Source organism: Phoxinus phoxinus, assembly GCF_949152265.1.
Source record: "Phoxinus phoxinus genome assembly, chromosome: 24".
Taxonomy (NCBI): Eukaryota; Metazoa; Chordata; class Actinopteri; order Cypriniformes; family Leuciscidae; genus Phoxinus; species Phoxinus phoxinus.
Window position 1 is genome coordinate 23,062,010 of NC_136899.1, and position 13,979 is coordinate 23,075,988.

The 13,979-nt window shown below is 40.3% G+C and overlaps 1 protein-coding gene and 1 pseudogene across 9 annotated transcripts; one reads left to right on the plus strand and one right to left on the minus strand.

Moving 5' to 3' along the window:
• The first annotated feature begins 1,008 nt into the window (after positions 1–1,008).
• LOC306993147 (uncharacterized protein) lies at positions 1,009–7,061 on the plus strand. Of its 8 annotated transcripts, none has more exons than XM_079602740.1 (6): positions 1,047–1,179; positions 2,694–2,743; positions 2,829–3,974; positions 4,071–5,818; positions 5,960–6,258; positions 6,308–6,589. In XM_079602740.1, exons 3-6 carry the CDS (start codon positions 3,164–3,166, stop codon positions 6,390–6,392), a joined length of 2,943 nt encoding a protein of 980 aa, XP_079458866.1. In that variant the 5' UTR covers positions 1,047–1,179; positions 2,694–2,743; positions 2,829–3,163; the 3' UTR covers positions 6,393–6,589. The 8 variants fall into 8 exon arrangements, with proteins under 8 accessions (XP_079458861.1, XP_079458863.1, XP_079458866.1 ...); XM_079602738.1 differs by having other exon boundaries at positions 4,071–5,914; positions 6,308–6,583; XM_079602739.1 differs by having other exon boundaries at positions 1,068–1,179; positions 2,829–3,734; positions 3,975–4,441; positions 4,487–5,962; positions 6,008–6,850.
• Positions 7,062–8,072: 1,011 nt separating this feature from the next.
• LOC306993022 (protein CLN8-like) lies at positions 8,073–11,943 on the minus strand (annotated as a pseudogene). The gene is made up of 5 exons: positions 11,870–11,943; positions 11,422–11,597; positions 10,729–11,008; positions 10,497–10,571; positions 8,073–8,393 (listed from the first exon to the last, which is right to left on the minus strand). The product of its transcript is annotated as a protein CLN8-like (transcript).
• Between the last annotated feature and the right edge of the window lie 2,036 nt (positions 11,944–13,979).

Genomic DNA, 13,979 nt, shown 5'->3' on the forward strand with positions numbered 1-13,979 from the left:
ATGGCAGTTTTGGCGAGTATCCTCCTAAGCCCAGAGTTAAAATAAAAAGTCTTAATCAACGTAAACAGTTGGGAGAAAATCAGATCCATGCATTTGGTCTTAAAAAGAAAATGTAGTCTAAAACTCTGCTCATGACTGAATAACAGCTTTAGTAAATATGAATACATATAAATAATACATTATAGTATTTTCTACCTAAATACTGTTAAGCCTAAATATGTTTATTTCATTTGTATCTTTGTTCTAATGTGCTATTACTTGTAATTAAAAGACACTTAAAGTGTCTTTATTTAACATTATTTATTCAAATATTATTTATTTATTTAGAAACTCCTTAGTGTTGAGCCCAGTGTGTTTATTTCCTTTTAAGACCTTGTCTTTTTGTTATAAAATAAAGTTATGTCCTTTCAACTGAATCCCCCCCAAAAAAAAAAAAAAAAAAAAAAAAAAACTGATGAGGGTCTCATCTGAACACAGCTTTCACCACAGGAAAGCTCACAGGAATAGTCCTGCTAGATTTTAATGTTGGCATGTATTTACTCATAACAAATCTGAAAGAAAATGATCAGTGTGCTCTAGTTTTCAAATAGTTTCAATAAAGACGAAAAAATATTAGTATTTTCGCATTTGAGAAGTGCAGATAATGAGTTTAGCCACTCCTAAATATACCAAAAGTACAAATTTGCAAGAATTTTTTTTTATAACATCTGTTATCATTGAACAAAATATATTTTAATATAAAAACATATATGGCTGCTTGACCAAATCAATGCTAAGGCTTTTGCACAGTGAGCATACTACTTCTTCCTTAAATGTATTCTCACTGAATAAGAAATTAAGGATTTTAATTAATCCCCAAAAAGTATTTTGTGTGCTGTCTTTTTGTTTAGTAATCATAGTATAAAAAAGCAACTATCTTTAATGAAATGGCAGCTGTCATGATAAGAGTTGTAACACCTGAACCTAATAATTGAGTATTACATGTTCCCATGACAACTGATTGTCAGGAAACAATTGGTAAATGGCAGTTGCTGGCACTATAAAGAGTCTCATCAGGAAACACTAATATGTGTTGGAGGTCAAGCATGTTTTTTATGAATTTTTAGTGTTGGTGTTGTTGAGGTGGTTAGTTGTTGTATTTCTGTTTGGCCATGGAGGGTACCAATAGCCGACTCTTAGGCCACATCCACACGAAGCCAGAGCTTTCCCTATCCGATATTTTTTTTGCCTCGTTCTAAAAAATAATTCCGTAAACACGGCGTCGTCTCAAGAAATATCTGCGTACACACGAAACCACTGAAACCGACTCAAAACGATGTAATATACATCCCAGACCAGTATGTGGCGCTGTAATTCTGCCATATAGATACAATAAAAACGGAGAAGAAGACTTTGAGCATGCGCATAAACCTTGCGCGCTGTATACAATAATATTAGGCACAGTAGCTTCTTCTTTTCTTTTTTACCAAGAACTTTATTAAACAATATGAACAACCATAAATGGCCTGGTACAATAGGGATGAGTCACGAATCACGATATTCAATTAGTTATCGGACTCATAAAGCTTGCCACAAAGAACCGGCAAAAGTAATGAATGAGTCAAATATAGCAAGGAGACATTTTAACAGTTTAAAAGTAGACATTTCAAGCATTCTATATATTTCTGAGTTTCGGTTAATTTATGAGACGAGTTCCAGTTCACGAGCAATGCAAGTTATATTGCGCCGGCGCGTCCATGTCATGATTATAATGTCAGCTATATTTGCTTCTTATTTATTAAATCCAGGCAATTGGTTGATGAAACTTTGATTAAAATTAAGATACAATTTATACAAAACGAAATTCACTTTAAAGAAAGGCGTTATACAAACCAGCTTTATATAAAACAAAACTTAATGTGGTCAAAATGATGTCTCCCGCTATATTGCGCATCTTATGATTACTCATGCTGTTCACTTTCATAAATCAACATAGATGAAATAAAAAATAACATATTATTTAAACATAAATATGAAACTAAATACATTTTCTGTAATGGCTACAACAGGCTTACTGAGAAATGTAATGTCGGAGTGGAATTTGAGCGAGCGCCGTTGTGCCGGCGAGCATGTGCGTTTTTTGAACAGCCTAATAATCAAATAATTCCCAGTGATCGTCGAATATTTTTTTAGTTTGAAATGCCCATCCCTACAAAATACGAAATGTCTTAATCAGACAACAGACCAGCACCATAGCATAATAAAAATATAAAGAAATACAATGAAAATACATTTAAGTAGGCTAAATAATATCTAAAGTAGGTAATAAAAGAGGTTCAGTAGCTTCTGCAGCATTATATTATATTTTTATACAAGCAGTCGGCAGGTGTTGTTGACGTGACTAGCAGTGTCCGACTAGTCGACATGACATCATCGTTTCACAAAATATACGGATTGGCTGTACACACGAAAACGCAAGCGTGTCGTTTTCAGATTTATCCACTTTGGGACCCGGTTTCAAAAAATAGCGGTTTCAGTCTCTCAAAACGCCGGATCCGTCTGGACGAAACGCCAATACGACACAAAATTTGTCCGTATACAGCTAAACGCGTCTCCGTGTGGACAGGGCCTTAAGGTATGATGATAAATTGTGGTATTTGTTAACAAGTGGCATTCATCTAACAAGGTGTTTTTTTGTTTTTTTCCGTCTGCAGTCTTTCTTTGGCACTTCTCAGTCTTTGTGTCTTTGACCATTTTGGAAGTGGTAAGGTTTATCCAGGCAAGTTCTATAATTCATATTTGCTAGCATGTCTGTTTGATTCTTTCTTTCCCTTTTTGTTTTCTTCTAGTTGGTGGATTTGTCAGGAGTGGTTATCCTGTATACTATGAGGCTGCTTTCCCCATGCAGGGTGTGAAGCCGCGAAGTTCCTACAGCTGGTATGGTGCTGATGCATAAAATCCCATCAGTCCCCAAAGACCAAGGAGTAACACTTACAGTGCTGCACAAGTTAAGGGTGTGTATAGCAGTGTAAGCTATAGTCCTCAAAATGGCTCTTCTGGTTTTGGACCAGTGACTAATGTATATAAGCCTGGTTCTGACTCTGATGCTAGTAGTCAACTTCAAGGATCTCCGATATCTTCAGCTGGTAGTGGCAGTCTCGTTTCTGGTTCTGTGTCCACTGCAATGGGTTCAAGTATGCACATTGAGTCTTTACCTGAGCCAACACAGCTCAACTATCAAACTGTAGTACAGTCTAGTAATGAGTCTGTGGTGTCTAGTAGCCAGCAACTAGTACAGAACAGCTCCCAGTCCAGTGGCCAATTAGTGGAAGTCAGCTACCAGTCTGCAGTGCAGCCCATTGTCAAGCCTCAGAGAAGTAGACTTCAAGTTGTTTCCAAGTTATTTTCTGGTAACAGGCCAGTCCAGGTTTCAAGTTCTACCTTTTTTGTCAAGCCTTTGCAGCAGATAAATTATTCCTCACAACCCAGCTATCAGTTAGGGCAAGCCAGCTTTGGATATGGACTTGTGCCATCACTGAGTGGCCAGCAACTAGTGCAGTCACGATATGGTTCCACAGTTCAGCCTAGTGGTGTGCAGCTAGCACATTCAAGATACCAACTTGTGAACCAGCCCAGCCTCCAACAATCATCTCAAGCCAGCAGCCAGAACTCTGAACAAGCTGTCTCGCAATCTGTGGACCAGTCCAGTGGCCTGCAAACAGCCCAAGCCAGCTCACAATCTGTTGAACTGTCAGGTAGCCTGCTGTCATCCCAAGCCAGCTCTCAGTCTGTGGACCAGTCTGGCATCCAACAACCATCCCAAGCCAGCTCACAATCTGTTGAACTGTTAGGTAGCCTGCTGTCAGCCCAAGCCAGCTCTCAGTCTGTGGACCAGTCTGGCATCCAACAACCAGCCCAAGCCAGCTCTCCGTCTGTGGACCAGTCTGGAATCCAACAACCATCCCAAGCCAGCTCACAATATGTTGAGCTTTCAGGTAGCCTGCTGTCATCCCAAGCCAGCTCTCAGTCTGTGGACCAGTCTGGAATCCAACAACCATCCCAAGCCAGCTCACAATATGTTGAGCTTTCAGGTAGCCTGCTCTCAGCCCAAGCCAGCTCTCAGTCTGTGGACCAGTCTGGAATCCAACAACCAGCCCAAGCCAACCCTCAGTCTGTGGACCAGTCTGGAATCCAACAACCATCAGAAGCCAGCTCACAATCTGTTGAACTGTCAGGTAGTCTGCTGTCATCACAAGCCAGTTCACATTCTGTTGACCAGTCTGGCATCCAACAACCATCCCAAGCCAGCTCACAGTCTGTGGACCAGTCTGGAATCCAACAACCATCCCAAGCCAGCTCACAATCTGTTGAACTGTCAGGTAGTCTGCTGTCATCACAAGCCAGTTCACATTCTGTTGACCAGTCTGGCATCCAACAACCATCCCAAGCCAGCTCACAGTCTGTGGACCAGTCTGGAATCCAACAACCATCCCAAGCCAGCTCACAGTCTGTGGACCAGTCTGGCATCCAACAACCAGCCCAATCCAGCTCACAATCTGGCCTGCCGGCAGCACAAGCCAATTACCAGATTGTGCCCCAGCTTGGTTTCCAAAAACCTACACAAACTGGCTCCCAATCAGTCAACTGGCCCATTGGTCTGCAGTTGTCTCAAGCAAGATACCAGTCTGTGGTCTGGCCTAGTGGCCAACATCCAGGACAGGCCAGCTACCAGTCTGTGTCCCAGCCCAGCAGTCTGCAATCAAGCCAAGCCAGATACCAGTCTCTGTCCTTGCCCAGCAGTCTGCAGTCAGCACAAGCCCGTTACCAGTCTGTGGACCAGCCCAGCAGTCTGCAGTCAGCACAAGCCCGTTACCAGTCTGTGGACCAGCCTAGCAGTCTGCAATCAAGCCAAGCCAGATACCAGTCTCTGTCCTTGCCCAGCAGTCTGCAGTCAGCACAAGCCCGTTACCAGTCTGTGGACCAGCCCAGCAGTCTGCAATCAAGCCAAGCCAGATACCAGTCTCTGTCCTTGCCCAGTGGCCTGCAGTCAGCCCAAGCCCGTTACCAGTCTGTGGACCAGCCCAGTGGCCTGCAACCAGCAAAAGCCCGTTACCAGTCTGTGGACCAGCGCAGTGGCCTGCAGTCTGCCCAAGCACGTTATCAGTCTGTGGACCAGCTAAGTGGTCTGCAATCAGGCCAGACCAGCTACCAGTCTCTGTCCCAGCCCAGTAGTCTGCAGTCAGCACAAGCCCGTTACCAGTCTGTGGACCAGCTAAGCGGTCTGCAATCAGGCCAGACCAGCTACCAGTCTCTTTCCCAGCCCAGTAGTCTGCAGTCAGCACAAGCCCGTTACCAGTCTGTGGACCAGCTAAGTGGTCTGCAATCAGGCCAGACCAGCTACCAGTCTCTGTCCCAGCCCAGCAGTCTGCAGTCAGCACAAGCCCGTTACCAGTCTGTGGACCAGCTAAGCGGTCTGCAATCAGGCCAGACCAGCTACCAGTCTCTGTCCCAGCCCAGCAGTCTGCAGTCAGCACAAGCCAGTTACCAGTCTGTGTCCCAGCCCAGTGGCCTGCAGTCAGCCCACGCCCGTTACCAGTCTGTTGACCAGCGCAGTGGCCTGCAGTCTGCCCAAGCACGTTACCAGTCTGTGGACCAGCTAAGTGGTCTGCAATTAGGCCAAGCCAGCTACCAGTCTCTTTCCCAGCCCAGTAGTCTGCAGTCAGCACAAGCCAGTTACCAGTCTGTGGACCAGCTAAGCGGTCTGCAATCAGGCCAAGCCAGCTACCAGTCTCTGTCCCGGCCCAGCAGTCTGCAGTCAGCACAAGCCCGTTACCAGTCTGTGGACCAGCTAAGCGGTCTGCAATCAGGCCAAGCCAGCTACCAGTCTCTGTCCCAGCCCAGCAGTCTGCAGTCAGCACAAGCCAGTTACCAGTCTGTGGACCAGCCCAGTGGCCTGCAACCAGCAAAAGCCCGTTACCAGTCTGTGGACCAGCTAAGCGGTCTGCAATCAGGCCAAGCCAGCTACCAGTCTCTGTCCCAGCCCAGCAGTCTGCAGTCAGCCCAAGCCCGTTACCAGTCTGTGGACCAGATAAGTGGTCTGCCATCAGGCCAAACCAGCTACCAGTCTCTGTCCCGGCCCAGCAGTCTGCAGTCAGCACAAGCCCGTTACCAGTCTGTGTCCCAGCCCACTGGCCTGCAATCAGCAAAAGCCCATTACCAGTCTCTGTCACAGCCCAGCGGTCTGCAGTCAGGACAAGCCCGTTACCAGTCTGTGTCCCAGCCCATTGGCCTGCAATCAGCAAAAGCCCATTACCAGTCTCTGTCACAGCCCAGCGGTCTGCAGTCAGGACAAGCCCAGTACCAGTCTGTGTCCCGGCAGCCCAGTAAAATACCACTTCAACCTATTAGTCTGATGCAGTCTGTCCAGCCTGGCTTTCAATATCCAGCACCTCTACACTCTCAGACTACTCAAAATAAGCATGTATCTCCAGGCATATTGAGGTTGTTGCATCAAGTGAAGTCATAGCTCCATACTTTGCCTTGTTTTCTTCATTTAGTGTTTGCTTCGGTGTTTGAAAAAAATAAATAAACTCCCCTGTAACCAATTGTCTCCTTGCAGTTTTAGTATTGTTTGTGCTGCATTAGCATGTCCTCATCTTTGTTTAACATAATCTGCTTTGTTCTCTCCTACGTTTACACCTGGAGATGAGTTTTGGTTGATCAGATCAAAAGTGTATGCTAAAAAAAGGTGTAAAATGTTGAGCTTATCAACTTTCAACAACTAGTTGAATGCATTTGATTAGATTGCTTAGTGTTAACGCTCATGTGGTAGACTGTTCAAATGGCCATGAATGACCAACTGACCCAATGCATTAACATAATGTGAAGCATACCACCCTTCCAACAGTTTAAGTGTGTGCTATCAGTATACTTTTTTAACAAATTAAACTGAAACTATATTTTTTAAATGTACGTTACTTTGAAAACTACTTAAAATTACACTTAAGTATACTTGACATGCTGACAGAAAAGTCTAAGTCTATTTAGCCTATATTTGTACAATTTTTGATCAAGATGTACTGAAAACTATTCTTGGCTGCTTGTTCACTATTTCATAAACAATTGATTTTTGGAGAATTTGTTTGCTAATTCTGAGTATCTGAATTTTTTGTAGTCCAGTGTTAGTATACATAGGAATTTATATCAAATCTACTTCACTCTTTCACCTCCATTGACTGAATTTTCCAGCCAGCCATGTGTTCACTGTTTTCACGGTAGGGGCGCTATAACACATCTTGGAAAGTGTACAGAATCTCCCGATTAAAACCGGGGTAAAGAAGCCGCAGTCAAGTCACCTTTATTTATATAGTGCTTTTTACAATACAGATTGTATCAAAGCAGCTTCACAGTGATGACATGAAAATAATAAAAAATGTTTCTAGAAGAAAATTGCATCATCGTCCACCTTAGTGAAGGCAGATCAATATTATTGTTGAATATTAAATGTCTCCAACCAAGCAAGCCAAAACCAAGGCAACATTAACCCTTCAGTAACAAGTGATAGAACATTGCTTGGCCAAATGTAAAATAACTGCCAAACGTTACAGAATGAAATGTTGGCCCAGGAAGAGTAATGACTCTGAAGCTTTGGGGGTGTTGATGGACCCGATCTACTCCATCTGTTTTGATCATCATGCTGAATCCAATTTGAATGTAGTCTTTGACAAAAAAATATAATTTTCTCAGCTTTTTCGTTTAAAATGTTGCTTTTTTTTTTTTAAATGAAGCTTTTTAATTCACACAAAAAATTGGCCAAGGATCTTCTTTAAATAAAACAATTTATTGATAAAAATCTATTCATTTAAAAGTACAATTTAAAAAAGAAAACAATTTTAGGCTTCAGATCATTTTGACCCTCGAGGGAAGGATTTGTTACAGAAAGCAAGGAGAGGATGAGGACAAACCTTCGAACAATACTCACTAAAAGCAACACAACAGCACAAAACTGCCTAATATCTCTATGCTCCTATCTGACTTTTAGCTGCAGTCTTCCTCAGACTGCATTTCTCATAAGGCCTTGATCCTTGCATTAATCAGCAGGCATGGGGTTTGTGTGCCTGGTCTTGGATTGGTCCATTCTCTGGTGGGGGCATGTTGTCAAAGTTCCAGTCCACAGGATTGCAGGAAAGCTGCAGGGTTCTCTTATGCGTCCACATGGGGCTGATGAAGAAGGTGAGCAGGAAGAGGCCTATAAAGAACAGAGGTCTCTGAACCAGTGGGATGTGTGTGTTCATCTCCTCCCAGTGATTCCAACTCACCCACCACATGTAGTAGGATATAACCATCCGGCAGTGGAACATGTGAATAACTATCCACTGGTTAGCATTCCAGAACAGAGTATTGGACAAGCCCACCTTAGCAACGAAGAGAAGGAATGTAAGAGTTCATTTAAAACCAGTTCAAAACAGGGTCTTATTAATTCAAATGTAGTTTATTCACAATTAGCTACACACTGGAAATAATCTAATAATAAAAGCAAATGACAGAACATGTCAACAATTTCACTCGCTGAAGAGCAGTACTTCATCCAAAGTCACAGAAAGCCATTCAAATTTGTAACAACGTTAAGCTGAGTAAATGATGAATGAATTTTCATTTGTGGGTGAACTATCCCTTTAAAGGATAATTCCGGTATTTAACACCTTGAGTCTATATTGTAGTTTGTTTTGGATGAACAAGAGTGGTGGACAACATTTTTTTGACAATGGTTCCTCTCTCGAGTTTTTGACTATAATAGAATTGGCCATGGACCCATTTAACATTGGAGTCAATGGGCATGTCCGAAAATGTCATTAAAACAGCCAATAATGTTAGTTTATAAAACTGTTAAACTCACCGAGTGGTTAGTGGTGATCGTTGATGATTATAAACAATATATCGTCGCAATATATGATTCCAATCCGTTTATTTTGCTATAGTGGAACTATTTTTTCAGACACTTCACAACTGTGTAACTTCCGCTCAATATTTGAATCTGAAGCGTTAGCACACTCCCGACCACTTGATGGCGATAACCGATGTTTATGTCTCGCGGGACACTCACGGTCACAGTCGAGTTCAACTTCATATTGCACTGGTCAGTGGTCACGTCTTTCAATATTTTCAAGGTTTTGTTTGTTTATTTCGCTTACTCTCCCGGAGCACAGTTGCTCTGCTCGCTAGCCTTATGAGAAACGGAAGCGAGCAAAAAGACTACATCGAAGCGAGTAAACAGCCCCCTTTCCGTTTCCGGTAGCGCATTTATATTAACGAGCACTCAGTCCTTCAACAGAATTCAATGGGATTTTACAAAATGACGAATAAAACACGACAGAAACTGTATTTCGCAACACTTTTTGTTTCTGGAACATCAACTAACATCACTAATCACTCGGTGAGTTGCACAGTTTTGAAAACTAATGTTAAAGGTTGTTTTAATGACATTTTCGGACATGCCCATTGACTCCAATGTTAAATGGGTCCATGGCCAATTCTATTATAGTCAAAAACTCGAGAGAGGAACCATTGTCAAAAAAATGTTGTCCACCACTCTTGTTCATCCAAAACAAACTACAATATAGACTCAAGGTGTTAAATACCGGAATTACCCTTTAAGTCACTCAGCAAGACTGTCTTTAAACTGTTGATCCATCGAGACAACAGTTGAGCTGAAAACGAAAACTGAAAGATAATTTCATGCTAATGCCGGCTATAGTATCCCTTGCTCTAATGCAAATAATACAATGCATATTTGTGTTATGCTATGAATTGCATTCGAAAACATTTTAGAAAGAAATTAGATTAAAGTAAGCTTGCATAGAATATTTAATAAATTTACGTTTAAATGCGAAGGTTTTTTTTAAGTCAAATTTCTTTTAACTTAGATTTAACTTTAGCATCATTTTAGATACTCTGCAAGATTCAAGGCAATACGTGTAACGTTCAAAAGCGTTCATCTAGCTCGTGTTTACCTAGAAAAACAATGAAAAAGCACAGTGGAATGCAAAAAAAAAAAAAGCATTCAGGGTTGTTCATACAGAAAACTATTCTATAGATGTCTTTTTTAAAAGATGAACTTTTAACTTGAGTGTAGTATTTTTTGAATGCTGTGCTATGCCCCAGATGCTCCAACAGTCGCAAGAAGAGAGCACAAAGGTCAAGCACATCCGTTTAAATGGCTGAAAAAGAAAAAGTTCCTGTTTCTAAGAACAGTCTACAAATATAGCAGAGCTGTAAAAGTGTTCTCAGCAATCAGGCATGATAAATTGTTGAGTAGAGGAAGAAAAACATGTTTTTTCCCCACATCACAATAGAAGTGAAACTGGCCTGCCGGTGCTTCAGAAGATCACTACAGTCTTTAGACAAACAGTTGATTTGCTGCTTTGCTTACAAAGATTTTCTTTGCACAAATTGCACTAAATCGCACAGAAAAATTAAGTTTTCAAGCAAAACATTTTCCCTTGACCATTGCATCTCACCTTCAGCAGCATCCAGGAGAAGCATGAAGGGTGTGCTGATCTCCAGCAGCAGGGTTACCAACATTTTAAAAAATGCTGGGTTGTTTCAACCCAATTTTGGGTAAAATATGGACAAACCCAGCCATTGGGTTACATTTTTACATTACATTTTTAACCCAACATTTGGGGTTGTCCATATTTTACCCAAAATTGGGTTGAAACAACCCAGCATTTTTTAGAGTGAAGAAATGACCCAGCCAGTCCCACACAACCACCCCAGCAAACCCTGCCAGGGCAAAGAAGTGGTGCACAGCTACAGTAACTGCAGATCGAAGGAACCGGAAAACCACTTTGTACGCATAAAGGGCCACATTTTCAAACAGGGAAAAGCCCGTAACGGACAGCACGTTGAACCACGACCAGTCCTCCTGCCCGAGAATCGTATCAGAGAAGACAGCAGAGTCCTCCATGAGCGCTCGAAAACCTGTCACCATGCCAAACACAGCCCGTGTCGCAACTACATCCCAGAAGACCTTTATCTAATTATCTAAATGGTAGAATATCATATCAACATAATGGTTGGTTTTTAAAAAAATCTGTTTTATGTCAACATAATAGGCATTTCAACCAACATTTATTTTATTCTGTCATCATTTACTCACCCTCAACCTGTATGAGTTTATTTCTTCTGTTGAACACAAAAGAAGATATTTTGAAGAATGTTGTGAACCAGACAGTTGATTTTAGCCATTCACTTATACCCTCATAGTATTTTTTTCCCTAGTATCAAAGTCAATGGCTACTGTCAACTGTTTAGTCACCAACGTTCTTCAAAATATTGTGTTCAGCAGAAGAAAGAAACCTCTGCAGGTTTGGAAAAACTTGAAGGGTGAATAAATGATGACAGAATTTTCAGTTTTGGTTGAACTATCTCTTTAATGGGCACCTTTTCTTTGGCTGACAACGAGTGGTAGGTGCGAAACAGCAGGTTAGACAGGATGAGAGAGAGGAGGAACATGAAGGTGTAGAAGATGTAGCTCAATGATTTTCAGTTGAATATCGTGGGAGTAGTCCATGCTGAAGTTGTGACCCAAGGACAGTATTACATGTAAGTTATCCCAAACCAATTACTAGAATGAGAAAGACACTCATTATATTATACAGACACACACTCTGTCCCATTTATCTGCCTTACTCACTAAGAGAAAATATTTTGCCCTTACTCCGTGTAAAACCAAAATTTGACCTTAAACTAAAAAGTAGTCTAAATATCATTCACATGTTCAGTAAGTTCTCAGCTGTTTTACAGCTCATTTAATAATTCAACTTATTTTCTATGTAGCAAGTGTCTGCTTACTTTGTTGTTTTTAAAAGTGCTTTGTCGTTGTTCTTACCTCTTGTAGACGAAACAATGTCCACGTAACTCTTTCACTGCTTCATCCTCAAAGCACCAGAGACCGACAGACATCATGTGACCCTATTTATAAACGCTGCTCTTTTTCGCTGAGATTTTTTTATAATATATTTTATTTACCTGAATGAATTAGGCTACCCATAAACATCCAATGTTTTCCCCAGAAACATTAAATTAATAATTATTGGAATAAAGTGTCACTTACAGAAATGTTTCATTTTGATTTCATTATATTGAATATAAATATAAATTCGATTAAAATGCTTTTTCCAATTTTAAATATATTGCATAGCTAATAGATTCAAATTTAATTTAAAATAATTATTTTTATTAAGTTATCTGAAAAAAACATTATGGTGGAAATTTTGTAGCGCTGTATTGCAAAATAAAAATCTCGTTCGATGGATGTTTTGCTTCTGTTTAGATAAAGTCACTATGAAAGCAAATGTTATGTTAGCCTTACTGTTATCTATAAGTGTGCTCCAAAACAATGACAAAATTCGCATTTAGAAGATATAATCTTCTAGTCTAAGTCTCTCACTTCCGCCAATATCAATGATTTTGATGACATCATTCTGCACTTCTCAACAGATTGTCTGTCCAATCAAATTCTCTATAGCATCTGAAGCTCCGCCCCCTACATTTATAAATAGACGCTGAAGCTGAGGGTGAAATTGGTCCCTTCTTCACACAGTTACTATTTTCTACATGCTGAATGGCATATGTGCACTACTGTGTATAGGGAACAATTCAGACAGTGTAAATATGCTTTCTATTGAGTCTTTTTCACGTTAGTGTCATGCAAACAGCACGCACACATGCAGTGACATCCAGAGACACGATAGCACAGAGCGGATCATGTGCGTGAGTTGGCGCATACCAGAAAACATAGGAAACGGCCTCTTTACCGAGATCAACGGCTCCGGGTGACCTGTAGTATAAATGAAACGCTGTTCGATATGTCCCGCCCTATCTTCCTGTTTAAGTGGAAATGACATCAACACATTGAATAATGCTGTGCTTCAGGCAGACGCTTCAGTGGGCCTTTAACAAATCAGTTTTGTTTTAATGCTGTTGTTCTGCTTTCACTGACAGGGGGCGCTATTGAGCAGTCAGACCTCTATGTGTTTGCAGTAAAATAAGATACTATATAATATTACCACGCCAAATAAAATTGCTTATTTCATAAAAAAAACATGAAATTAAACTAGGTTAATGACATTAGTTATAACATAAATATAATGAAAAATAATCCATCTACTTCATTCATTGCATGCTGCTTCCACCTGGTGGATATATCTGTTTTTAAAATGTATACACCAGATGAATTTTATACACCATATTGTTGAACTCATTGATGAATCCATAGAACAGAAATATATTTAAATATTTTAATGAATGAGCCGTGTGTTCCATAAAGAAAGAGTCCAGTTTTATAACTTACTACAGCCTGGGTGAACAGTAGAGACTTCTCAAAAACATTAAAGCATCTTAATTATTAATATAATTTTGACTAATTATTACAGACTTTTGACTGGGTATGGTTATATAGATTAATGTTATATAACCAGTCAAAGGTCTGGTTTGAGAAGTATTTTCTGCTCACCAATGCTGCATTAGCTTGGTCAAAATATAGTAAAAACAGTAATATTGTGAAATAGTATTACTTTATTATTTAAAATAACTGTTTTCCATTTTTTATGTATTTTAAAATGTAATTTATTCCTGTGATCAAAGCTGAATTTCTCCCGTCTTCAGTGTCACATGATACTTCAGAAATTGTGTTTTATTTTATTGTATTCATTTTTATTTTTGAATGTCTAACCATGATATTATTTTTTGTAAGGATACATTTTTTTTGTGCCTAAAAATGTGAAACAAAAAGGGATGGATGGATGCTAAAAATGAACGTATCAACCTCATATGTAAATTATAATAAATGATTAATGTTTTCTGACTGAAATAATGTGCCCCTCACAGTCCAAGAGCTTTTTAACAGTCCAGTCATGTTGGCCTGTGCTCATGGCTATGGACCAAGTCATTTAAAATGGACCTTTAATTAGAGCGGATTAATATCAGATAACGTTTCC

Excerpts from the sequence above, each read along its gene's own strand:
- LOC306993147 (XM_079602733.1), top strand. The coding sequence starts at position 3,164 with ATGGGTTCAAGTATGCACATTGAGTCTTTACCTGAGCCAACACAGCTC.